Source organism: Chaetomium globosum, genomic scaffold (assembly GCF_000143365.1).
Source record: "Chaetomium globosum CBS 148.51 scaffold_4 genomic scaffold, whole genome shotgun sequence".
Lineage (NCBI taxonomy): Eukaryota > Fungi > Ascomycota > Sordariomycetes > Sordariales > Chaetomiaceae > Chaetomium > Chaetomium globosum.
This window is the reverse complement of record NT_165979.1, coordinates 3,014,174-3,039,696: the sequence shown is the minus strand read 5'-3', so window position 1 is coordinate 3,039,696 and position 25,523 is coordinate 3,014,174. Positions and strand designations below refer to the sequence as shown.

At 56.1% G+C, this 25,523-nt stretch overlaps 9 protein-coding genes and 1 non-coding gene across 10 annotated transcripts; 3 read left to right on the top strand and 7 right to left on the bottom strand.

The window, feature by feature from the left end:
• Positions 1-396: 396 nt before the first annotated feature.
• CHGG_04708 (uncharacterized protein) lies at positions 397-2,463 on the bottom strand (the record flags this gene model as incomplete). Its single annotated transcript, XM_001223921.1, has 4 exons — positions 397-834; positions 893-1,687; positions 1,744-2,241; positions 2,329-2,463. The coding sequence occupies 4 exons, from the start codon at positions 2,461-2,463 to the stop codon at positions 397-399; spliced, it is 1,866 nt and encodes a 621-aa protein (XP_001223922.1).
• Positions 2,464-3,221: 758 nt separating this feature from the next.
• On the bottom strand, positions 3,222-3,840 carry CHGG_04707 (uncharacterized protein; the record flags this gene model as incomplete). Its single annotated transcript, XM_001223920.1, has 4 exons — positions 3,222-3,410; positions 3,475-3,525; positions 3,615-3,755; positions 3,838-3,840. 4 exons carry the CDS (start codon positions 3,838-3,840, stop codon positions 3,222-3,224), a joined length of 384 nt encoding a protein of 127 aa, XP_001223921.1.
• Positions 3,841-4,929: 1,089 nt separating this feature from the next.
• On the bottom strand, positions 4,930-5,014 carry CHGG_11304. Its single transcript has one exon. It is a non-coding gene; the product is annotated as a tRNA-Ala (tRNA).
• A 470-nt stretch (positions 5,015-5,484) lies between these two features.
• On the bottom strand, positions 5,485-6,821 carry CHGG_04706 (uncharacterized protein; the record flags this gene model as incomplete). Its single annotated transcript, XM_001223919.1, has 6 exons — positions 5,485-5,520; positions 5,613-5,744; positions 5,816-6,428; positions 6,492-6,574; positions 6,636-6,717; positions 6,787-6,821. 6 exons carry the CDS (start codon positions 6,819-6,821, stop codon positions 5,485-5,487), a joined length of 981 nt encoding a protein of 326 aa, XP_001223920.1.
• A 3,455-nt stretch (positions 6,822-10,276) lies between these two features.
• Positions 10,277-11,251, top strand: CHGG_04705 (uncharacterized protein; the record flags this gene model as incomplete). Its single annotated transcript, XM_001223918.1, has 2 exons — positions 10,277-10,321; positions 10,397-11,251. The coding sequence occupies 2 exons, from the start codon at positions 10,277-10,279 to the stop codon at positions 11,249-11,251; spliced, it is 900 nt and encodes a 299-aa protein (XP_001223919.1).
• A 419-nt stretch (positions 11,252-11,670) lies between these two features.
• Positions 11,671-12,027, top strand: CHGG_04704 (uncharacterized protein; the record flags this gene model as incomplete). The annotated part of the gene is made up of 3 exons (XM_001223917.1): positions 11,671-11,681; positions 11,746-11,829; positions 11,895-12,027. 3 exons carry the CDS (start codon positions 11,671-11,673, stop codon positions 12,025-12,027), a joined length of 228 nt encoding a protein of 75 aa, XP_001223918.1.
• A 357-nt stretch (positions 12,028-12,384) lies between these two features.
• CHGG_04703 (uncharacterized protein) lies at positions 12,385-13,498 on the bottom strand (the record flags this gene model as incomplete). Its single annotated transcript, XM_001223916.1, has 3 exons — positions 12,385-12,848; positions 12,956-13,124; positions 13,316-13,498. 3 exons carry the CDS (start codon positions 13,496-13,498, stop codon positions 12,385-12,387), a joined length of 816 nt encoding a protein of 271 aa, XP_001223917.1.
• A 995-nt stretch (positions 13,499-14,493) lies between these two features.
• Positions 14,494-16,168, bottom strand: CHGG_04702 (uncharacterized protein; the record flags this gene model as incomplete). Its single annotated transcript, XM_001223915.1, has 2 exons — positions 14,494-15,122; positions 15,334-16,168. The coding sequence occupies 2 exons, from the start codon at positions 16,166-16,168 to the stop codon at positions 14,494-14,496; spliced, it is 1,464 nt and encodes a 487-aa protein (XP_001223916.1).
• Positions 16,169-17,246: 1,078 nt separating this feature from the next.
• On the top strand, positions 17,247-21,034 carry CHGG_04701 (uncharacterized protein; the record flags this gene model as incomplete). Its single annotated transcript, XM_001223914.1, has 7 exons — positions 17,247-17,273; positions 17,332-17,372; positions 17,424-17,544; positions 17,606-18,113; positions 18,181-18,330; positions 18,410-20,693; positions 20,770-21,034. 7 exons carry the CDS (start codon positions 17,247-17,249, stop codon positions 21,032-21,034), a joined length of 3,396 nt encoding a protein of 1,131 aa, XP_001223915.1.
• Positions 21,035-21,657: 623 nt separating this feature from the next.
• Positions 21,658-24,329, bottom strand: CHGG_04700 (uncharacterized protein; the record flags this gene model as incomplete). The annotated part of the gene is made up of 8 exons (XM_001223913.1): positions 21,658-21,660; positions 21,786-21,883; positions 22,030-22,121; positions 22,181-22,295; positions 22,425-22,536; positions 22,748-23,806; positions 23,969-24,005; positions 24,322-24,329. The coding sequence occupies 8 exons, from the start codon at positions 24,327-24,329 to the stop codon at positions 21,658-21,660; spliced, it is 1,524 nt and encodes a 507-aa protein (XP_001223914.1).
• Between the last annotated feature and the right edge of the window lie 1,194 nt (positions 24,330-25,523).

Below are 25,523 nucleotides of genomic sequence, written 5' to 3'. Positions count from 1 at the left end.
GGGACGACAGATGCCCAGTGCAATCGGGGGTTGGGTCAGGATGATGATGCTCGGCCACTTTCGAGTGCCAGCACACGCTTGGTTCACTGGTTGGGCCGTCCCCGAAGATGATGCAAGGTGACGCACAATCTCTCCGGGGCTGTCGGCAGTCGGGTCTCACAACCACCGGATTACAACCCCCACGTAATCAAGCATATTATATACCCAATAGTGCCGGAAATAAGGGGCCGTCTTTTATTGTTTATTGTTATTCGTCACAAGGTTGAGCAACCACAGCTTCAGGTCGAAAATATGGTACAAATATTCAGAATTTGAGTATATTCGAGGGAGACTGGATGTTGTACATTACAATAGATATACAGGGAGTATACAGCGGCACCTCGACATCACCAGCCATTACACATCGAGCTCATCCTCAAACTTCCCCTGCGACGACTGTTCCAGCCTGCGCACCATATCCATATTCACCGACATGCCCCTCTTCTGTGCCTCAGCAACAAGCGCAAACGCCCGCTCATCCTTCTCGCGGTAACACCGGCGGAGCACGGTGATCAGAGTGGCCTCGCTAACCCAGGTGGACGGAGGCGGGGATGAAGATGGAGACAACGACGATGACGAGGACGAAGCCGAGCCGGGGGCAGTGGCGGCGGTGGTAGTCGCGGTAGCAGTCGCGGTAGCGTAGCGGCTCATCTCGTCAAGGTACAATAGGGCGACGCCGAGGTTGCCGTCGCGCGCGAAGCAGCGGACCAGGCTGTCGAGAATGGGCGGGGACGGGCGCACCGAGAAGCGGTCCATCTCGGCCACCAAGAACACGGCCTGCTCCGCGCGCCGGCACTGGGCCAGCAGCAGCGCAAACGTCTGGTGGTTCGGCCCGGATTGGCACAGGTCGCACACCTCTCGGTATACGTCCAGTGTCTTGGCCATGTCGCTCGCCGCGATGACAGCTTCGAGCACCACGTTGACCGCCGCCACCGGTACGCGCCCCAGGCTGTGGATGATCCGGATGGCTTCCTCTGTGGCGCCGGGCGGAGTCCTTCAGGACGGAGAAGATGGCGCGGGTGCTGGGCTGGTCTGGCTGGATGCCCGCGTCGTTCATGATGCCGAGGACACGGAACGCGAACTCCATATTCCCGGCGTGCACGTAGCTTTCGAGGAGCGGTTCGTAGTGGTGGTACCCGAGCTTGACGTCGCGGGCCGAGAGGAGTTCGACGACGGCCGTGGCGAGCACCGTATCGCCGTGGCGGCCGGCTGTGTTGAGGACATTAAGCGCGATGCCGTCGGCAGGGTTGAGCTTCCCCGGCGAAACCATCTCGTCCCATACCAGCTTTGTGCCCTCGTAGTGAAGGGCCCTACTGCATTCGTCCAGAATATAGGACCAGAAGGAAAGAGGTACACCGTTGGAATTGCCCTTTGCCATCTCGAGTACCTGGCGAAATAACTGGACCGCCTCGTCCATGAATCCCCGTAAGACCAGAACGTAGACAAAAGTAGCCGACAACCATTCAGGGATCTGGGTCCCCGCGCTGCGCATGTTGTCCCAATAGTCCAGAGCCATTTCATTCTGGCCGTCGCGCAGCAGTCCCAGAGCGACGCTCGCCTTGCCATCGTCAGTGAGTTCCATCTCTTGTTCCTCCAACTTCAGCAGGTAGGTCTTCCTGGTGAGATAGTTCGGATGAATTGCAAGCAGCTGGCGGCCAGGTTAGTGGCGTTCTCCGAACCAACTCGTCCCTCCTCCAAACATACCCTCAGCGCGCTATGGTACCACGCCTGCGATGGCTGTATGTTCGCCGTCCGCATCTCCTTGTAGATTTCCGCCAGTTCGTCCGCCGACCCTGTTGCCGGGTCCCAGTTCGCCGCGACCAGCGCTTCGTACAGAAAGACGTTGGGCCGCTCCCCACGGTTTTCCACCAAGTACTTGACGAGGCGCCGTATCTTTTGGGCTTGCCCCTGGTGCGGCCAGCTGCGTAGGTTGCGGAGTGCCTCATATATAGTCGGCGTTGTAGCGTAGACCGTTTCCGGCGGGAAAGTTGAAGTTGACTGGCATAAGGTGGATGCGCTCACACGGCTTGTGTCGGAGGGCTTCGAGGCTGGACCTGGGTTTGCGTGTATCCTTAGGCACCTGGCCTGTGGTGTCGCGGTCTTTCTCTGCGGTTGCTTGGCCTGCCTCTTGTGGAGAGTCGGTCTTCGAACGGCTTGCTGTTGACTCGGGAGCGTCCTGCGGCATAATTGTAGACTCCCCATCTGGAAATAAGGACGCCACCTCTGCTGCAGACCATTTGGGAAACGGCTCAAACACAGGCGCAGCCCGTGGCTTTTCCTCCGTCACACGCTTTTGCGGTCGCGGTCTAGGAGCGGTGGCCCATTGCGGAAACTTTTCTCGTTTAGGGATTTGCCCCATGGGCCTGCTGGTGTGTATGCCACGCCCCTGGCTGGCTCGACAGCCTGAGCCCAACCCGGCATCATGTTGCCCGTGGGTCACTCGGCCGCGTTTGGCAGATAGTGCGGGTAGGGAGATGGCTTGTGGTAGTAGGTTTCCGTCAATTGACGGGCATAAAGCCCGCGAGAGCGCGTCGACGGTTACACGTTTTGCCGACATGAGGCGGATGAGGCGGGCGAGGGGTACGAGTTGGTGACGGGCCCGAAGGAAGGGGTTGCGTGGATAGAGACCGTGCTATAAAAATGCCAACAATTGGGTATTCCTTTTCGAAGACATGTATGAAGTCGGTGCTCATCAGCGTTTACGAATTTGGGGACCTTCGTATCTACGTTGAATATTCACGGCGATCAGTCCATCAAAAATCCATTTCTGTCAGTTTATCAATTCGGTCAAAAGATTCTGCCGGGATGAAAAAATAAGGCGGTGTCAGTCAGACGGGCACCCCTGCCACCGGCTTAGAGACAATACAGGTCACGTGGATCATGGTAAGTCTCATGGCATTCATTTCTCCTCCGCTACTCCTCCGGGCTACGGGGTGCAACCGGTCGCTAGCTGCGAGGAATAGCAACTTCTGGACCGAGAAGCGAGGACTTATGATCCGCCGCATGTCGTCGCATCCACTAATACCCATCACGAAGCTGGTGGTTACCGTCGCCCATGGCGGATTCCCAACCCGTTTCAGCTTCTAAACCAACCCCCATCCTGACTCGGAAACGGAAGTAGTGCCGGTTCCTCATCTTCCTCATCTACGCTTCATCAAACATTAGGACGCCCAAAGATCCCCTCATGACCCTCTGCCCCTTCCACCCCTTCCACCTCCTCGCCCTCTCCCACCACGCCCCCTATCGCCACCCCGACCACCGTGATCTCCTCTCCCTTGACCACCACGCCCACCGCGGTAACCGCCGCCCTGTTGGCTCTGTTGGTCCCTAACAACATCGATAATATCGTCCGGAACCCGCAGGTACTTGATCTGTTCGCCGTTGAGTCAGCAACCCGCCCCAGCCAGCCAGGATATCAGAAGAATCCAAACCCACATTATTCCCCTTGACGTAAACCTCAGGCAGCCGCACGAACTTATCGCCTTCCTATTACCACCGCATCCAGTCAGCAAGTAGTCCATCGAACTATCCACCATCGGAGTATCGAGGGGTCGGAAGGAGCCGATAAAACGCACCGGACTGGTCTGCACGACCTCGCGTAGGGTCAGGTTCATCCATGTATCGCACAGCACGAGGTGGCCGTTGAGTGTTTCGCCGTTCTTGAGCTCGACTAGCATGGGGTGGCCTTGCGCCGCGTTGAGAAGCCCGAGGGGCAGCTGCAAGAAAAGTTGGGCAGGTTAGCGCTTTGTTTGCTTTCATTTCGTACCAAATAGAATAGAAAGCGGTAGGGAAACATACCATATTGAATGTGTTCTGCCTTCCAGCGCTGTGTGCGGGTGGATGGCTTGTCGGGTCGCTGGACGGTACAGAGAGTGGGCAGATCTTGAAGGGAGCTCCGAGGCGCGCACTGTCAGGTGGATGACCTCAGGCTGCAGGGATTTGGGAGCGGTGCAATCAGTGGCGGTCCCACTTGAGACGAGGCTGAGGTGGGGTGTCGCCAAGGCCGTAATTTACAAGGGATGTGAGACACCAAACCTCTGACGAAGCGTAATATTGAACTATCAAGCAGACCTTTGTTCTTCCAACTTTTAGAGTTCTCCTCCTTGAACTGTAGCGTTTTCCTATTTGAACTGTAGTGGTCCGTGCGTCAGCCAAAACGGGAAGGCGGTGAGCTGCATGATTCGGAGCCCTACTTTGGAGACAAATCATGGAACTTCGCTCCAATAGTCACCATTTTCATCCAGCAGAACGCACGAATACCAAGAAGTTCTTCAAGCCCTGATTCAGGAAAATACGCAAAACTCTCAATTCGAAGCTCGCCTCTTCACAAATCCCAGACCATAGGACTTCCCCTAAAAGTTCAGATCAAGCAAGAGCTCGTTGCAGGAGGCGTAAGCCGGGCCAGTGAGGAGACGGTGGCCTGGCGGGATGCTTGGTGGTGCAGGTGCACCATAAGGAGACCCTGTCAAGACAGCCTCTGGTTGGAGTGAAGCCGGTAACTCCTCCATGTCCTGCAGACTGCGCAATGACATATATTTAATAAGAAAACCTGAAATCAAAAAATTAGCACTTAAATAATCCATTCTCGATGCCCAAATGAGGGTATTCTCACTGCGCCGTTGTGGAATCGTAACGTTGCTTCGGGTGTTATGCTGTGATGCTGTGTGGCAGGCATCAAGCGGCAGAACTAATTAGCCGACGTTTTGCAGTGTTGCGCACGGACCACTACAGTTCAAATAGGAAAACGCTACAGTTCAAGGAGGAGAACTCAACTTTTATAGGTAAAACATCCGTCTAAACCCTTTTCCAAGTCAATCTCAGACTCAAAAGGCATGAAAATAACAGTCACAAGAAAAAAGATACTATGGCTATCCAGCAAAAGATTAGCTGTGGACGAGCTGGGAATCGAACCCAGGACCTTTCGCATACAGAGTAGTATGCTAAGCGAACGCTCTACCAACTGAGCCACACGCCCGTAATTGAATGAATGGCTAAGGCGGGGTAGACGCCTATCGTGGTGCGCATGCCGACCCCGCGGCGATTGCCCCGGGGAAATAAGCTCATTGTGAAAGCTCAAAAGCTCATTGTGATAAGAATGATCTTGGTTGTGCTCTTGGCTTCCTCTCGTCACAACAAGCACAGGAGTAGACAGAATGTGGTCTACACAGCGGGCTAAAATTGGGCTAAGATTGGGCGAGTCTGGATCTACAGCGATCACCTCCAAAATCGAGAAGGATAAGATAAAACGGCCCGGCCAGAAGAATAAAACCAACCACATCGGGTCAACCAAACTGCGTATTTATAGATAGAACAACAACCCCGCGGGGTAATCCCCATACCACGGAACCCTTGTGCAAACAAACCCGACCTCGCACACGATGCTCTGCTGTGGCTTGGCATCTCAGTCCAGCGCTGAACCCCCCCGGTGTCTCCGTCGCGCCCCGCCTAGGAGGCGCTCTCTCGGCTCTTGCGATAGCTCGCCTGAAGTGAGGAAGCTGGCGTGTCAGCAACAATGGCCTTCTTCACTTGTCTCTCCCTTCTCAATGCAACGCGTAGGCCGAAGCGCGACTTGCCTCCTGTTCGACCTGCAGCCCATCGACGATGGGCGCCAACTCGCTCAGAATCTCGTGGGCCTTCTTGTGGAACTCCATTTGCGCCGCGATCAGCTCAGCCAGGTTGCGCAGCGGCTCGGGGGTGTCGAGGACCTGGGCAGGCACATATCAGTGATGGAATCCAACAAATTAAAGGGGGGGGGGGGGCACAAAGGGAAACTCACATTCTTCATAACCCCCACGGCCTCCTCCGTCTGGGTGACAAACTCGTCCTCGGCCTTCTCGATCTCCTCCTGCGCCTCGGGGCTCAGCTCATGATCATCATGCGGCTCTGCCGAGCGGGGCGACGCGGGCCCCGCACCAGCCATCTTCCAGGTGGTGCCCTTGACGCGGGCCTTGACGGCGTCGAGCGTAAGACGGGCCTTCTCGACGGCGCGGCGGGCGCGCGTGGCGAACAGGATGTTGGTGTTGAGGGTGGTGTTCCAACCCGCCAAAAAGCGGCTCTGGACCTGGGCATCCTGGGCGAGGCGGGCCTCACCGACACGCTCCATGGCTAGCGCGTACTTCTCGAGGGCCGTCGCCAACGGGTCCTCGCCCGCGCCCGTGTGCTGCTGGTGCAGAGTCTGGCTACCCGCCAGCGAGGCGCGTGCCATCGCATGGTGGAACGTCTTGGGCTGCGGTTTGGCGCTGGGCGGCGCCGTGAGGGCGGCCTGCGCCTCGGCAGGGGAGGTGGCGCTCGAGAGGAGCGTGACCTTCTCGCTGACGGTGCGGCCAAGGTCCTGAAAGGTCTCCTTGATGTTGGGCGGGTAGTCGTACGCCTCGTTCGAGTACTGGGAGCTGTTTCGAAGTCGTTAGCCCAACCTTTTATCTGCGAAACCGGACACGAATCGGAAAACCCACGTCACAGCAAGCATCTTCGAGTGAACTGCCTTGAGCGCATCGACCCGCTTCTCGAGGTCAATGTAGTCGGGCGGGAGCTGGGTCTGTGGGTTCTGGTGTTAGCCACTGCCTCTAAACCGGGGAAAATCTTCAAGTGTCGCGAACCTTGTCCTCAGCTTGGCCCAGCTGCTCCTTTGTGTACTGAAAGGTGCGCGAGGCAAATGGGGTGATTTGCCCACCCAGCGAGCTGCCTCGGTGTCAGTTATGTTGTTGTCCCTCGAATCGTCCATACCCCTCGATTGTTGGGTATTCGTACGTGAGGCTTTTCTGGAATCCCTTGAACGCATCCATCTTGGCGGTTCGTGGTAGGCTTGCGATCTATTGTTCAAAAATGTGCGACAACAAGCTTTCGTTGTTAGCAGGTTGATGTGGGAAAGGAAGGTTTCTGGTTGTGATGCAGTTTGGGTCTCTTCTGCCTTGCAAGCCGTTCGGGGGCCAAGCTGCAGGGAACAAAGCCCCCACACTTGAGACCTGCCAATCCCTGCTGCATCGAGACAAAAGCTTGGATGATTGGCCGCGTCATTATGCCCGGGGTGACCGCTTTCATCTGTCGTCAACACAAATGCTCAGCCACATGTGCACTTCCTGCAGCAGCCCCTTGCTTGGCAAACAACGGTTTCAGGTCACGAAATCCATATGCTTGATTGTATGTACAGATTCAAAAGTCTCATCCCGCAAACATGCCTTCATCCTAATCCGCCGGTTTCGTATCCTCCCAAGACGGCACCACATTCCTACACACATCCTCGTAATCCCCCATGAGCTGCCGGCTCGTCGCTGCCTCCGGCGTCGTCCAGAACATGGCCCAATTGCTCTCAGGCAGCTTCCTAACGCCGCACGACCTCTCAAAGTACCACTTATTGACCGGATTGTTTTTCCTGCTCCGCCAGCACACCCCGCCGGGGAAACAATCACGCACCATGGCGTTGAACACGATGTCGGCCACGCCACCGGCACCCTGACTTCTCTTAAGCACCGCGAACTTGTCAAGATAGGGGACCAACCGGCCGGTGGCGTGGGCCGTCGCCTCGTCCATGCCCAAGGGTCGCTCCCAGGTCAAAATGGCCCCTCCTTCGTATTCGCCCGCAATGATAATGCCTGCGAGGCTATCTTCGACCCGGCGCAGGTAGTGCTCGACGTCGAGTTTCCGGCCGAATGAATCGTTGATGAGGTGGACAAGCCGTGGCAGGTCGATACAGGTATCTGTGAGTTTAAGTCGGCTCCCGCCTGGTTTGGGGGGTGTCCAACGCCCTGTGTGTGTATGAGGAAAGATTGTAACTGGTAGGCCCTTCTTTGCGAGGGTTGTTGTTGGCATTTGGCCCCGCGACCTTTCATCATTGCCCCTTGTGGGTTTAACTCTGCCGATGGGGAGAGAGGCAGAGTAGATCGGCCTGTCAGTGATCAAGTTGTGGATGATCGGATTCTGCCACCTCCTCGTCTTCACCTCACCAGCAATTTGCCCGACGGTGGCCTCGTTTGCCGGGAGGGGTCGGGCTCGTAGGTTTGCCGCCTCGGTCGGACTGGTGATAACGGCCGAGGCAGTCGAGGGGAGTATCGCCAATGCTCTCTTGACAAGTTTCAGATTCCTCGCATGCCTGGCCTTGAGGTCGTTTGACCGGTCTATGGTGCTCGCTTGTGGATCGGCTTGCTCCTTTAGAAATAAGGGCGGCCTGGAGTCTGTCGAACTCTTCTTCCAAGTTCACAAATACCCGTGCACCGTCTCCATGGCCGCTCGCCGGGATACCGCCCAGGGGGTCAATGACGATGATTCGATCCACTAAAGCGTTCCGTACATGGCCAGAACTGCTCTCAACCTTCCCCTCCGTCAGCGTCCCCTTATCGAACTGCAGGCCCGAAAAATAGTGCGCCAACGCAAAGACAACATCGTCTGCGTCAGCCTTTGTAAATGTCAAAGTCTCTTCGCAGAGAGCGCGAGGTGGCACGACTACAATATGGCCGTGTCTCAGGGGTGTGGTGAAACCTCGTCCGAATCCGACAAAGAGATCCGTAGGGCGTACTAGAGACGTGTTTTCCGACACCCCCCTGGTCTTCCAGATGGTTGAGCTTACTAGCTCCGCCCCTGGAGAGCCGTGCCGGCCAATGGCTCGGATGATGCGGTCCGTTTGTTCAGAAGTGACTTCCTGTTGCTGTGTGCCATCGCGCTCCCCCAGGTCACAGTCGAGAACAATAACGCTCCGTAGACCGAGGTCCCGTAGTTGAGTAAGTGTCTTGGCTACGCCATCATGCAGAGCGTCGTCCCAAGTTTGTGGGTGCATGAGCTTCACGATGGCAATATGCGGCACCTCGTTAGTATCTGTCGCGGAAGCTTTCACGGGGCCTTGGACAAAGCGCGGAACATCGCTCTGGCCACGAAGGCCGTCATTCAAGACAGTTGTAAAAGCTGGCGTCTTCTTTAGGCTCGAGCCTGGGGACGAGCCAAAAGTCTGAATATACGCCTTGGCATCGCGTTTGGTAGCGGATGATTCAAGCACAGAGATTAGAAATTGCTGTCCACGGTTAGTAGGGTTCGAGGTACTTGAGGTATTGGCGTCGCTAACCCTGTCCGACTCTCTTTTCTGTTTTCCCTCTGTAGCAGACGGATGTCGATTCTCAGACGCACCACCAGCGCTCGTCCTTCCAGATCGAGCGCCATTCTCAGCAGTCGATAAGTGACACCCTTTCTCCCTGCGGATAGAAGCCTGATTGGACGTCAGACGAGAGGTAATTGAGTTAAAAGAACAACAGAATATCTCTGCCTCACCTGGGCCACTAAGGATGCTCTCTTCCAAGCGCCACCACAGTTGGCGAACATTGCCATGCGAATTTTAAAAGCGCGCAAGGAAGTTTCCCGGGGTCCCTTTTCGAGGTGACCCGGCTAATGAATCAGCTCTCAGATACAGGTGGCAAGCATTACGTTTTGGGGAGCGGAATGCAGGATGAAAAGAACGCGATGATGGTGAGTCAAGGAAGGAGAAAACCCACCGACTAACAACCCTTGTTCTTTCACCTCCCCAAGCAAAATTATCAGATCATCAGATAACAAATGGAAAGTGGAACTGACTGACATTCTTGGCAACCAGCGGCAACCAGGAAGTCTAGAGTGGGCCAGCAGATGTCCCGGTCGGCAAGGTCCCTCTTGACGGCAACTCACATTGATGAATGATTGGGCAATTGGACCTTCACGAGAAGCATCCGTGATGCTTCCATGGCGGAAAGAACCCCGCAGGTGCTAGCCGCGTTTATTAACTGACCACAGGTTACGCAACCAGCAACAGCAGGAGCTGAAGTCTGCTGCCCCGCACTTGATTCAGGTTCCAAGTTATCCCGCGGTTCGATGATGGAATAATTTTGGGGTCGTACTGTATAGTATAGATGACCCGGCGACAGGAAAGCAGCAACTCAAAGCCACCCACCCCAATGTGGGAAGGCAAGGCTCATTTTGATTCTCACTAGAGAGGTGATTCCGACCTTGCATGGGCAACTCGTGGTTGCCATTTGTAAGCCTTTCCTTCCGAGGTTGTTCCCAAGGTTATGGCGAGAGGGGAAAGCGTTTCCCCGCGAAGTGGCCCGGTCCATTACCCGACTTATAAGGGAGGGAAGGCCCTTGATAAAACCTAGAAGTGACACACAACGAATTCCCCAACACAACCGCTTGTCAACACCATCTGCCCCATCCGCAACCTCCTGGTATTTTGAACATTTTGTAAGCACGGACATTAGAAACCTACGTATTAATTCCCTTAAACATGGCGCCGAAAGTCTTGTGGATTGGCCTGGGGAACATGGGCCGGGTAAGTGCACAGATTGCCGACCATGCGAAGAAGGAGTTCTAACATGGCCAGGGGATGTGCAAAAACGTCGTACAGAAGGGAGATGTCGAACACCCCGTTCTTATTTACAACCGCACCAAGCAGAAGTCCGTCGAGTTCAGCGAGAAGTTTACGACTGGCCAGGTCGAAATTATCGACTCGGTCACTGCGGGCGTTGCCAAGGCAGATATCATCTTCACGATCCTCGCCAAGGACGATGTGGTGGAAAGCGTGGCAGCCGAGATCCTCGAAGCTGTCGACGTCAAGGGCAAGCTCTTCGTAGAGTGCTCCACCATCCACCCGGACACCACAGTACGCGTCGCCAAGCTCTTCCATGACCGCGGTGCTGAGTTCGTCGCCGCCCCGGTGTTTGGAGCGCCTGCCAAGGGCGAGATCGGGCAGCTCATCGGTGTCCTTGCAGGCCCCAAGGCCTCGGTCCAAAAGGCTCGACAGTACTTCAAAGGTGTCATGGCCAAAAGCGAGATCGACATGAGCGACCAGCCCTATGAGAAAGCGCTCCAGCTGAAGCTGATCGGCAACACCTTCATCGCAAACATGGTCGAGCAGATTTCTGAGACCCTGGTCCTGTCGGAGAAGTCTGGGCTCGGAACACAATACATGCATGACTTAATCGAGAGTCTCTTCCCCGGTCCGTTTGCGGATTATTCGACTCGCATCCTGTCGGGGGCGTACCACCAGATGGACTACCCACTCTTTCCCGTTGACCTTGCAAGGAAGGACGCGAGGCATGCCCTTAGTCTGGCCAAGGCCTGTGGCGTGCGGATGAGGAACCTCGAAGTGGCGGATGCGCATCTGGCCGAGGTGAAGGAACACGACGGGGCGAAGGGGGACATCGCCGGAATTTACGGCGCCATCCGGCAGGAGTCGGGGTTGAAGTATGAGAATAACTGATTGATTAAATCGGTCTCGTGATGGAAGTCGGGGTTCGAAAGTATTACTTAGCCAGAGTCAGGATCGTACTACCTAAGCACCTATTGACACCTCAACACCTCTATTAATTGCTGCTTTGTTGTTCGGCATTCGGAAGTATGAGGTGGGTTGAAATGTTGAAGTCGTAATGTTATGTTCGTAAGGTGTAAGGTAATCTTACAAGGTAGGTCAGTCGGATGACTAAGGGCAGTCGCCAAGGTCCGCAGCTTGCCTTGTTGCTGCGGCGTGAGCTTCCGCCAACCTCCAACGCCGCGCAACCAACCACCGAATAAGCAACGCCGCTTCTCTCGGCCGCCAACAAACCGTTTCGCACTCAACAACACTACGTCCGCCGGGGTCAATCGAAGCAGTCAAATCATCCCGCATAATAGACCGGCAAAATGGCCAACGGGTACGCGACAGCCCTGCACACCACCATAGAACCGTCCGCTCCTGGCTAACACCGAGTCTTGCAGGTGGAGTGTCATCATTGGCTTCGTGATAGTTGTTGCCATGGCTCTTGCAGCATGGTTCTTCTCTCCCAAGGGCGAGAATCAAGTGTATGTTTTCCCTAACTCCCACGCCCGTCATTTGATGATGTTGTACTGACTTCATCTCTCTCCAGGCTCTGGCGCTCCTCCATCATCCTCTCCATTGCCAGCTGCTTCCTCATGTGGGCTGTTACATTCCTCGCCCAGCTCCACCCGCTCATCGAGCCGCGACGGTCGGACCTACGCAAGGAGTACATCCACCACTAAGATGGATTTCCGGGGGCGGCCAGACGGGCGGCAAGACGGGCGCGAGGCGGGACCATATTCAGCGGCTCGTTGTACGAATACCCACGGCATTCCATACAGATGCGGGGCGGCGTTTTGGGCGCGAGGCGGGCATATAACGGGTTTTTGATATTTCACATTTGGGTTGGCTTTGGACTTGTACATCCAACAGACAGCCCCCCTGGCAGAACAGAGGCGGGCCAATACAACACAGTTGCATCATGTCAAGAAGGAAGAAATCACTCATCTCATGACAACTTTGCAGAACAGTTCGGATAAGAAAACAAAGGCTTAACGCACAACGGGAACGGGAACACTCAAGCTCGCGCTGCGCGGCACCTAACCAACAGCCAGCCTGCCCGCCCATTCCCTCGCGTACATCAGCATCGCGACAAAGGCGCGCCCGTCCTCCGCAACCCCGGACTCGCCCGCTGAGTCCACCCCTTCCAACCCAGCCGCCCACAGCACCGCCCGGCCCATCGCCCACCGACTGACCGCACCGGCCATGGCCAGCAGCGCGGCGACGCCGTACCCGCAGTCCAGCAGGATCTTGAGCGCCTCCACGTTGTTGGCCACCACGGCCCACCCGAGCGACCGCGCCGCCGCGGGCACGTCGTATTCCCAGATCACCATCAGGATCGGGAACAGCTTGGTCGACGACGACACGAGCAGCGCCGTGGAGACTGAGTTAGGCCGCGAGTACCGTGGTAACAGGCCGAGCGCGGCGAGTGGGGAGTAGCGTGATGAGGTGAGGAAGCGGATGGAGCCGTGGAAGGCGATTGTGGAGAGCGTGCAGAGGATTACTGTGTATGTGTGTGTCCGCCAAGGTTGGTTAGTGGGTTGGTTGGTTTGGGATGATGGGTGGTGTGTGGTGGGGGGGGATGGTGAATGGGTCTGGGGGGAGGCGTACGGAAAAACATGTATTGGAAGACTATGGGTTGTTGGGCAAGTCGGCCAAAGTTATTTTCATTGTCGGTTATATCGGGAGGGTCGGCTGGTGCGGATTGGCGCTCGATACGTGCCCAGGTGAGATAGACGTCGAAGAGCAAAAGGAGAACGCCGAGGCGGATGATCGAGGGCTAGGGGGGGCTCGTTAGTCCTCTCTTCGTCCTTGCTTGATATACACGGGCCATTGTAACGCGGATAATAACCTACCGCAAACTGGTCCTCCTCTTTCATCAATGTGTTATGTAGCAAATGCCTGTACACCTAATCCCCCCTTTTGTATTAGTCCCCTTGTCCTGCGTCCCAGTCCCGACTGCTGCCGTACCTGTGGCTTGATCAAGACCAGATCAATAAACAACACCACGAAATCGTGCTCGACGTATTTGTCGCAGAAGCGGCCGCAGTTTTTGCATACTGTCAAACGGATGTTGTGCCCGCCCGACTTGTCGCCGCCGCCCTCGCGCCAGAGTGTCTTGACGGGGTGCCGACATTCTATACAAATCGGCATTGTGACGGTCGTGGCATTTCGCGGCGCGGGATGTTCGCTCGGAGTGGGACGAAGTCGGTCGTTTTGGGACGGAAGGCGTACGTATACAGTCGGTAAATTGGATAGTGTATTCGTAAAATGAGGTACGCCGGCGCAAAAGGGAGAGTGTTGCGAAGGTGTCGCGGTCGCAGCCCGCGATTCCGACTTTCGGGTCCGGCGATAAGGTTCCTTATCGGCGATGCATGACAAGCTGCTGAAGGCAGGCTATTCTTGGCGCAAATCAACAAGGTTCGGTCTTACACAGTAGAGATCACTTTGCAACAATTATCAAATGATAGTTTAACAAACTCGAGAGCTACGTATTATGTGTCTCGATGCAGAATTTTTCACCTAAACTTATAGTTTGTTTCGTCTATGGCATTAGGTTCCTGTATCAAGGAGAAACATGCAACATTCCAAATTCAAGAGGTTTACTTCAGATGAGACAAAACCCAAGCCGACATGCCATGATCTAATTGCCTGCTACTATATACAAAAAAAGAGGCCATGGCCGCGGTCAACATCGCCACCGCTAAAACAATACAACGCCTGCACCGCAATGCTAAGATACCCCACAGCAACAATCCATATCAGTCGCCATACGACCACCATCTGTAGATAAACAGCGTCCCCGTATCTCCCTCCCCTCCCCACTTTCATCACCCAACCCCTAATCCGATTTCTTATCCAGCCCAACCCCAGGGCCACCCCTCCCCCTCCCCCTCACACCCGGCGTCCACTGGCCCGGCCTGCTCCCCGAAGCCGCCGTCGAACCAGACGGCGAGCTAAGCAGGCCCCCGGCATCCCTCGGCGCCCCATCATGCCTCCCATCATCGCTGCCCTGTATCCGCCAGCTCGATCAGATCACCCCCATCCCACCCACCTCAGGCAGCCCCACGCCGCCGCCACCGCCGCCGCCGGCTCCTACCCCTGGGGCCGAGAACAGGCGTGAGCGGTCACGCCCCTGCCTAGCGCGCTCAAAGGCGCCCCTGAGCCACGTCTCGACGGTGGCGGCGGCCTTTGTCGAGGCTCGTGCCCTGCTGGTGCTGCGGTTGCTGTGTGGTGTGCGAGGTGGCGTCGCGTCCGTCCTCGATGGGGCTCTCGGCGATGGCAACCGAGGGGTTGTCGGCGGCGCGCAGGAAGCCGAAGCGCGCCATCTCGGAGCCCATAACCGACATGGATGGGAGCGAGTCGATGTTGAGTCCTGGGAGGTGCTTGTTGGTCCACGTGTTGAAGTAGTCACGCTCTGGCCCCGGGGCGCGCACGTTGCGTCCGAGGGAGCCGACGCCGCCGGGTCGGCGCATCCAGGCTGGGCGGGGGTCGTCGGCGCTGGCGCTGGTGCCGCTGCCGGTGCTGTTTATGCGGCGCCGGTTGGCGGGTGAGGTGGTGGTGCTGTTGGACGGGCGTCGGGATGTGAGGAGGCTAGGGCGGCGGGAAGAACTGCTTCCGGGGCTGTCGACGGCTGATTCGGAGGCCGGGGCGTTGGGGTGATCCATCGAGGCTCGGGGGGTGGAGACCGTGGAGACGCTTTTCTTCCGGCGCGGGGGAAAATAACCAAGGGCTTTTCGGGGAACCCGTGCGACCTCGATCGGATGCGGGTGCGAGTCTATCGACACCCATCTTACGCGGGTCCCATGGTCTGTCGTTGTCGCCGGCCTGGTTCTGATCTGATGACTGCCCGTTTGAGGGGTTCGAGAAAAAGTCCTGTTTTTGATCGTCTCGGCCGAAGGGGTCGGTTCCATCTGGGGTCCGGGCCAGCAGGTCGACTCGTGAGGATGGGTTGGTTGGTGGATCGCAAGGTCGGCCCCTCACCTCACATGCATCCACCGGCATTGCCAACCACTTCCGCACCTGGATATTATCCCGCGACCACAGCCCGTTGGCCTTCCGAAATGCGTCCTCCCGGCACCTGTACTTCAGCACGACACCTGCATAGGTGTCTGTGGCCTGTACGTGATGGATGTAGGCCAAATACGCTTCCGTCTCCTGATGATTCTGCGAGGTGTTCCTCAGGTCCTCATCCGAGCTTCGTTTCTTAAACCTTCTCGCGACGTCCAATCCTCCGTTAACACCCTCGTGGCTTTCCAACACGCTTGCCGTGCGCATAGCTTTCAAGGTGGCCTCCCTCTCTGCGCGTGATCCAGCAGCAATGTCGCCTGCACTCGGCCTTCCCTCGTTTGGGGGCTGCGGACCCCAGGTCTCAATCCTATTCTCCGCCCGGTAACTGGACTGCCTGGTCGGCTTCCTCGCTCTGCTTCCATCCCTGCTGCCCGGGCGATGCAATTCACCGACCAACCCCCGGTCCCCCGCCCGTGAGTAGCGATGACGCCAATTCCTGGACAGAGGCCCAGCTCGAGGTCCACGAGCCGTCGAGGAGTCCGACGGCCGGCACCGGGACTCTTTCCACGGGGCTGTGCCAGGCACAACGTCGGTCCCAGCATTGTTCCTCCCTGTAACAGAACCAATATGCGCTGACGGTATCGGCGAAGCGCCCCGGCTAGGAGTTCGACTCGGGCTCGAGAATGCCGAAGGAGACCCGGTACCGTCTTGTGTGGTAAGAAGGCGACGGTTGCGTGGGCGAATAGAGGCTGTGTCCGACTCTCGTGAAGTGGGCAAAAGGGTACTCGAGGAGGAGGTCCGCGAGGGAATCATTGCCTCGGGCATCCTCCCAAAAGGGCCCGGGGCCTCGTCATATGGCGATAGCGACTAGAACGGATTGGCATCAGATCGTGGCCGATTCGATGATATGTTGGTGCACTTTTATTTGCAGATCTGGGCTGCGTCGGCTATATGGGTTGGTCGGATAGCTGTTCAGTCCTCGCCAAATTCGCAGAGGTTGGGATGTTTGTTGTGGCGATGGCCTGTCCTGGACGGCAGTGTTCGACCGACCTGCACAGCAATCGCAAAGTACAGGCGGCTAAGGGTTGCTGATCAGGGGCGGGCGCATCCGGGAAACCGGGCCACCGTATGTATTGGGCTGAAATGCACGCAAAGCATTAAATATCAAGATGCGTTCGAGGGTTCCAGCCTGTCATGGAGGGACAAGGCCGACGTACGTCTCCCCTCCGAGCGCCCGGTTCCAAGTTGGGGGCAACGGTCGGGAACCCCTGCCCAGGCCGCTTGTTCTGACAAGGTGGCCAATGGCCGCCCAGTAACCTGAACAAGCGCTGCTGATGCAACTTCAAACTGCCCGATTCAGGGTAATATTCTAGTGCGGTGATTTCAAGGTAACAAAAATAGAAAAAAAGCTGGATTTGAATTTGGATAATACTAGTTTAGGGATAGAAGATGGTGTCAAAAAATCACAGTGCAAGAGCAATTTTAGGGTGAGAATAGAAGAAACGCGGACCCAACATCATCGCATACAAAACTCCCGAGCCTGGCATGTTTGGGATTACGATCCTCGGATGAATGCGATTGTCGGGGTGGAGCAAGTGGGCTGACATTCCACATCGAACGGATATGTATCAATACCGTAAGATACGTAACTACTCGTCCGATAAAATACCACGCCATTGCGGGTGACTTTGAGACCAGCGCACAGGCCCGCATGCTGCGGGGCGACAACCAAGCAAAGTAAACAAATACCGAAGCTGCAAGGAGGGGTGCCGCGTGTCTTGGAAATCGGTTTTGGGACTTTACGCGCCTTCTTAACCCCCCATACCCCCCATACCCCCCCAGGCCGATCGACAACCAACGAGATAAAGGGGGCTTTTTCGACAACGCCGCCATGAGGGTGACGGAACTAATCATCGACGTAGGCGCAGACCGACCCTTCCGCTTTTTTCCAGACAGCAACTGACCCACGCAAACAGGGCTTCAAGTCGTACGCCGTGCGTACCGTGATATCAGGATGGTACTGCAGGACGATTTTGAGGGGTTGAAAGGCTGCTGACAGTTGGTGCAGGGACGAGAGCTTCAACTCGATCACCGGCCTCAATGGCAGTGGCAAGTCCAACATCCTGGATGCCATCTGCTTTGTCCTCGGCATCACCAACATGTCCACAGTCCGCGCTCAGAATCTACAGGTGAGATAAGAATTTGGGAATTTCTAAAGTCCCGAGCTGACTCTCCCGTTTCTGCCGACAGGACCTCATCTACAAACGCGGCCAAGCAGGCGTCACCAAGGCTAGCGTCACCATCGTGTTCGACAACAAGGACAAGAGGCGCTCGCCCATCGGGTTTGAGGAATACACGACCATTAGCGTGACGCGCCAGATCGTTCTCGGCGGGACAACAAAATACCTAATCAATGGTCATCGAGCACAGCAGCAGACCGTCCAGAACCTGTTCCAGTCGGTCCAGCTCAACATCAACAACCCGAACTTCCTGATCATGCAGGGTCGCATCACCAAAGTGCTAAACATGAAGGCCGTCGAAATCCTGGCCATGATTGAGGAGGCAGCAGGAACGAGGATGTTCGAGGATAGGAGAGACAAGGCGATCAAGACGATGGGGAAAAAGGAAATGAAGCTCCAGGAAATCACAGAACTACTCCGCGACGAAATCGAACCAAAGCTCGAGAAACTCCGCACTGAGAAGCGCGCCTTCCTCGACTTTCAGCAAACACAAAACGATCTCGAGCGGGTTGACCAGAGTTGTTGTCGCTCACGACTACGTCCGGTGCCAGGAAAAGCTAGAGCAGTCTGCCTCGGATCTCGAAGCAAAGAAGCAACGTGAAAAGGATTTGGAGGAATCGGCCACACGCCTCAAGAGCGAAATTTCGCATTTGGAGGAAGATGTGAAGAGGGTCAAGGAGCAGAGGGACAAGGAATTACGGGAAGGGCGGCAAGGCGCAAGCCCTCGAAGATGCGGTAAAGAAGCATTCCAATGAACTGGTCCGCCTGGCTACCGTTGCCGATCTCAAGCGCAGCAGCATGGCGGAGGAGCAAGAGAGGAGGACAGGTTGCGAGAAGACCGTCGCCGAGCTGGAGGCAACCCTGAAGGAGAAGACCAAGGCGTACGAAAAAATCAAGGCCAAGTACGACTCTGCAAAAGAAGCGGCCGAGAAGCAGGCTCAGGAGGCGGAGTCGAAAGAAGAACTGCTCCAGACCCTGCAAACCGGTGTCGCATCCAAGGAAGGCCAGGAGAACGGGTATCAGGGACAGCTACAAGACGCTAGGAACCGAGTCACAGCAGCCGTGACAGAGCAAGAGCAGGCCAAAATCAAAATGGCCCATCTCGAAAAGCGGATAAAGGAAGAAGAGCCGCGCGCGGTGAGGGCGAAAGACCAAAACGCCGGGCTTCTCAAAGATCTCGAGGGGCTCAAGCATCAGGCTCAGAGGTTAGAGAAGGAGCTTGGTAAGCTTGGGTTTCAACCTGGCACGGAACAGGAGATGTATAAGCAAGAGAGCCAACTCCAACAAACCATCCGGAATCTGCGGCAAGAATCCGACGCTCTCAAGCGTAAGGTAGCCAACATCGACTTCAATTACGCCGACCCTGTACCCAATTTTGACCGGTCCAAGGTCAAGGGTCTAGTAGCTCAGCTGTTCTCTCTCGACAAACAGTTCACACAAGCAGCTACAGCGCTTGAAATCTGCGCGGGCGGGCGGTTATACAACGTTGTTGTGGACACAGAAGTCACCGGCACGCAGCTCTTGCAAGGAGGAAGACTGCGAAAGCGGGTGACCATTATTCCCCTTAACAAGATCGCCACCTTCAGGGCATCTGCGCAAACCGTTGCCACCGCTCAAAGGGTCGCACCAGGGAAAGTTGATCTGGCACTGTCCCTTGTCGGCTATGACAACGAGGTTTCGGCGGCCATGGAGTATGTCTTTGGCAATACTCTGGTGTGCGCAGATGGTGAGACAGCCAAGCGGGTTACCTTTGACCCCAACGTACGGATGCGGAGTATTACACTAGAAGGTGATGCCTACGATCCCTCGGGTACTCTCTCTGGTGGCAGTGCGCCGAACTCAAGCGGTGTGCTGGTCACGTTACAAAAGCTCAATGAGCTTACAAGGCAGTTAAGGGAAGCCGAGGCATCACTGGGCCAGTTGCAATCCCAAATCGCGCGAGAGAAGTCCAGGCTTGACCAGGCGAAGAAGATAAAGCAGGAGCTCGATCTCAAGTCGCACGAGATCAAGCTTGCCGAGGAACAGATTGGCGGCAACTCCTCCTCATCTATTCTTCAAGAGGTACAGAAGATGAAGGAAACGATTGCGCAGCTCAAGGAGTCGGTTGTGGAGGCTAAGAAGCGGCAAGCTGAGGCTAGCGCTGATGTCAAGAGGATCGAGAAGGACATGAAGGACTTCGACAACAACAAGGACGCCAAGCTCATTGAGCTTCAGGCTTCGGTTGATAAACTCCGTGTTGCCGTCGAGAAGATGACGGCGTCGAACAAGGGTCTCCAAAAGGAGCTCCAAAACGCACAGCTCGACTCGGAGCAGGTATCTGGCGACCTAGCCGCAGCACGCGAACAACTGCAAGAGATTGACCTCGCCCTCAAGGCGCAGAAGGAGGAGGTCGAGGAGCTCATCAAGAAGCAGCAGGAGATCAAGGAGACGCACGACACCGCGCAGGCGCAGCTCGAAGAGGAGCGCACCAAGCTCCACGTTTACGACGACGAGCTACGTGCCCTTGAGCAAGCCATGCGGTCCAAGAACGCACGTATCACCGAGGAGGGCCTAGAGAAGCAAAAGCTCGGCCATCAGGTCGAGAAGTTCAACAAGGAGCAGCAGGCTGCGGCGCAGAGCGTGTCCCGTATGGAGCAGGAACACGAGTGGATCGCCGACGCGCGCGACCAGTTCGGGCGCACGGGGACGCCATATGACTTCAAGGGCCAAAACATCGCCGAGTGCAAGGCGACGCACAAGAACCTGCTGGAGCGCAGCCAGGGCTTGCGCAAGAAGATCAATCCCAAAGTCATGAACATGATCGACAGCGTCGAGAAGAAGGAGGTCTCGCTCAAGCACATGATGCGCACCGTCATCCGCGACAAGCGCAAGATCGAGGAGACCATCATCAGCCTAGACGACTACAAGAAGAAGGCGCTGCATGAGACATGGGAGAAGGTGAACGGCGATTTTGGCCAGATCTTTGCCGAGCTGCTCCCGGGCAGCTTCGCCAAGTTAGATCCGCCCGAGGGCAAGACCATCTCGGATGGCCTTGAGGTCAAGGTGTCCCTAGGCAAAGTCTGGAAACAGTCTCTCACCGAGCTGAGCGGCGGTCAACGGTAAGGCGCCCCCTTTATCACCCTCCCCCGCCCATTTCATTTCCAACCCCCAACTAACAAACCTCCTTCTCTACAGCTCCCTAATCGCCCTCTCCCTGATCATGGCGCTGCTCCAGTTCAAGCCGGCGCCCATGTACATCCTGGACGAGGTGGACGCGGCGCTGGACCTGTCGCACACGCAAAACATCGGCCGCCTCATCAAGACGCGCTTCAAGGGCTCCCAGTTCATCGTCGTCTCCCTCAAGGACGGCATGTTCCAGAACGCGAACCGCATCTTCCGCACCCGCTTCAGCGAGGGCACCAGCATGGTCCAGGCGCTCACGCCCGCGGATTTGAGGTGATTTGTTTTATTTTTGTTTCGTGTCGTGTGTGTTATCTGTGGGGTGCCTGTGTATCGAGATGTGGAGGGGGGGAGGTTGACTGGTTGGGTGGTTTCATGAGAGAAGGGGCTGTTGGAGTTGGGTTGGGTCGGTAGAGGGGCAGGTGGAAGGACACATCTGATTTGGGCTGCTTGTCGATGCCGGCAGGACACTTGGTGTGAGGTGCTCGCCGGCGGGATGTGTTATGACGTTGTCACGAACACGACTCTAGCTATGACGTTTGCGTGTGGGTAGCGCGCTCGCTGTCTGGTGTATTTGACCCCATTCTCCCGTGTCTCTATACTGCACCATGCATTGATGTACGTGAATACGCGAAGCTTGAAGGGACCCTACCCCGTGGCGTTGCTTGCGACCGCCCTTCGGGTCCTCTCAGCCCAAGTGGGAGCTCGTGCTCGCTCTTTGCGTATGGCGGGTTACTCCTAAGAAAGACCGCAAGCAATCACTTTCGCCTTCGGGAAACAGCGCTTGTTTTCAGAGCGGTAGAAGCACTGGATAGTACCTAATTTAGAAGACCCCCCGTTCCAGCGCTGCCCGCCTTTTGTTTTCTTTTTTCTGTTGTTCTTTTTTCCCTATATTTTTGGCTGTTACTATATAAACATAGTTACGGTTTATCTTGCTTAACTAACAATGTACAACCATTCTAGGAATAAATATACAAGGTATTGCTCCGATTGTATGGGATATAGATACAACCACTCTTCTCCCAACCTACACAAACCACCCACACTATAGCCCCTCCAGCCGCAGCAACCTCCACCGCTGTTGGCACCAACAATACTCCTTCTGCCCCCGCGCCGGCGCGGCCCAAGTCTATTGTGGGATGTACACATGCTCACCTCGCTCGAGGACTTCAACCGACATTCCAACCTCGACCCAGCTCTCTAGATCCTCGGACGAGCTAGTCTTGGGAAATAAGGGCGTGACCTGCATGCCCAGACAACCCATGTGTTTTGCACCTTCGTCAACCTCTCTGAACTTCCTCAGAGCCCTGTCTGGCTGCATAGGATGCCGAGAGCCAGTATCCTGGTCGACATTGGGCAGCTTGCAGCTAGGAGGTTGTCAGCGGTGTAGACAGGCGACGATGATCCAAGATGCGGGTTAACTCACCGGACGGTTCGGCAAGACACATGGAACTCCGAAGCGTCACGCTTACTGCTGGGCCCCGGTCTGAACCGGATCCTCTTCCACGTCTCTTCGTCGTAGGGGCTGTCATCGCCGTCCACTATCTAAGCGTCAGTCACGGTGGGGTACGAGATGCGGCTGTACCCTGGTAGGAAGGGGTTTGTTTGCGGTGCCAGATACGGCAACGCAGGTATCCCTTCGCACCGTCTTGAACATATACAGCACTTACCGATGATATTAGCCCGAAACCTCCTGGGGTCCAGCTCCCGGAGGGCCTCGTCCTTTTCGATCTTGGCCTCGAAATCTCGAACGCTGGTCAGGTTCAAGAGGTGCAGCGGATACTGTGCACACGACCATCCGTAGTTAGCCTCCGAACCCATTCCTCTCCACGAATACAGCTCAAGGTCAAGAAAGCACGCAACATCCATCTCCTAGTACATATCACTCCCAGAGAAATCGCACAATAAACACAGGGAAACCACAGCATCACCAACCAGCAAAAAAGAAAAAGAAAAGAAAAAAGAAAAAAGGAAGAAAAGCACAACCACTCACCGCATCCTGAAACCCCGTCACCGGCTGATACCCAGCCTCCCCCCTCCTCGGCGCACACCGAAACACCTCCCTCAGCCTCCCGGGATCCACGCGAAACAGCCCCAACCGATTGCTCACCCCCAAATACAGCGCCAACTCCTCCGGCACCTCGACCCCCATATCCAACGCACGCACCGTCTCCCGCCACACCACGACCTCCTCCCCCTCGCCGTACCCGCGCGCCGCGATCTCCTCCGCCGTCGGATACGCCACGGGCAGCACGAACTCGCGCTCGGGCTGCGCGCGCCACCCCCGCGCCAGCTTCGCGCCCACCCAGCCGAGCAAGCCCCGCAGGCCGCGCTCGCGCCAGGGGAAGCGGACGAGGAGGAAGGGTGCGGATGCGGATGCGGATGCTGATGCTGATGGTGGTGGTGGTGGTGGTGTCGTGCCGACGACGCGGGTTTTGAGCGGGTCCGGGGTGAAGAGGTCGACTCGGATGGTGGCGAGGAGCGGGAATTGGCGCTGCGTGATGAAGTGCCAGGTGTGGGCTTCTTTTTCCTTTTCCGTGGACTTGTCCTGGTCCTGGTCCTGGCTGGGGGAGGGGAGGGCGAGGGGGAAGGGGCTCTTGAGCTGGGCGAAGGTGTAGAGGCGGTCGAATTCTAGGCCCGTGGGTAGGACCTTGCTTTGGCGGACCTCGATGCCGCGGCAGGATTTGAGGGGGTAGATAAAGAGGCTGCGGATTTTGGAGGTTGGGTTGTTGTCACTGCCGTTGCTGTTATTGGCTTTGGAGTGGTGTCCTTTTAGGCCGGATTCTGAGGGGCTGAGGCCGACTTGAGTGTGTGTTTCAAGGAGGGCATCGCGTTTGGATGGGGGCACTGGCGGGAAGTAGAGGAGGATGGGCAAGAAAAAGGCAAAGATGGTGATGAGAAGTATGAAGGCGCTCGAGGCATCGATTGCCGGGCCGCGTGGCGGCACCGTGCTCCCGTCCATTGACGATTTGACTCTTCCCGTGTTGGTGCGACTGCGGCCGCGGTTATGTTTGTGAGTGGTTACCAGCCGAGAATGACAAGCGGACTTGACCTGTCACCAAAGCTGGAATGGCGAGGTCGTGTTTCAGATTGTGAAGCACTCGGTGGATCGTACAGCTCATACAGAAATTGGCGTAAATTCGCAAAGTAAAAGTATGTGAAGTTACGCAGCAGTACCGTCGGATTGTATACATTACGTAACCAGGCCACTTACACACCCAGCCTCGCTACCAGGGACCGAGCCCTGTATTCTATATTCGTACTATAGAAAACTGCGTGATGATGAGGGAAAAAAAGACGGTCTGCCTTATTGAGGTGAGTAAACGGGTTCTCAGAGGATGTGTGAAGGATAAAGGAAAATAAAAATAAAAATTTGCGTAAGAAGGAATCAACGAAGACTGAAATGGGAAAGCATCAGGGATGAGTCCAGCCTACGAAGTATCAATTATCAGATGGCGAAAACAAGCTCTTCCGTCCCGCAATCCGGCATCTGCTGGTACTGGCACATTGATGCAATTACCGACGTTGCGCTGGCATGACTGAGCTTTTTAACGTCTATGTACATACTTCCCCATTTCTGGGATTGTTGTTGAACTTGAGCTAACTAACAAGATCGGGTCTTTTGGAAACGTCAACAACTCCCAATGATAGCAATCAATTAGAGGAACAACAACCTAGGTAGTCTCGGTCCCCTGAGAACTCGGACTGTCATCCCCGGAAGTGTTCCGCGGCTGAAGGATCCAAACCTACATAACAGGTCTGTCAAGTTGAAACGACGCCACTCAGAAAATGTGTACATGGACGTCAAAGCCCATGCAAACCAGCCCGAAGACTCCTGCACTGCAGGCAACATGCACCTCAAGAACTTCCGGCGGATGTGGCCCCCAATTGATCCGGCAAATTTGGCGTAGGGCTGCGTGGATTGGCCTTTAGCCCCGCCGACCCGATTTGTTGCCGCGCGCGATCTGCCACAACAAATGGAGGTGATTGGGGGTTTTCGAGTCTTGGGTTCTCCGGACCGGGTCCGAATCAGCGCCTCCCAAGCGCCACGCCCGGGATGCCGTCCCGAAGAAGCGGCCGGAGCCGTCAATCACAGCGCGCCGGGGAGGGCGAATGCTTGGGCCGGGTGCACGGGCATATATGCGATGTGTTATTAATTCCCCGACCACTTTGTAGGTATGAGTGGTTCAGGTAGCGTTATCTGCACAAGAGTGCGTGACACAGGCCTCATGTGCTTCTCTGCTTCGGGCGTGCGTCGGTGGCTCGGCCACTAGTGCGCGAAGGTGCAACGGCGGCAGCAGTCAGCAGAGAAGCAGAGACGGGTGAGCTGCAACCACATTCCCGATGGGGAGGTAGCGCACACACGGGAGCGACTTGCAGGCCGGCCAAAAACGGGTCGCCTCTCCCGTCTCATTGGTACGAGGCAACTGTAGCATTACATGTAAGTGACAGCCGGGATACCACAGTGTTGAGATGATACCCGACGGCACGGAGCTCGGGGTATTGTGGCTGTCGGGTCAGAAATGAGACTGTTGTTTCGTCAACCTCCGTTAAGCTGAGATGGCGACATGGTCTTCGGCTCTTTGACTGCACTGTGTAAGAAAAGGACCCTCGCTGCACCGAGTGCGTTTGCTGCTGTGTGTATTATAGGCAGGGGAATATGCTATGCAGACGACTGGGCATCTGGGGAGCAAGCCGAGGGTGGGGAGGATGAATGCTGCCATCCGCCTCATATTCAGCTTTCGGGCCAGCCTTGAATTGGTGAATGG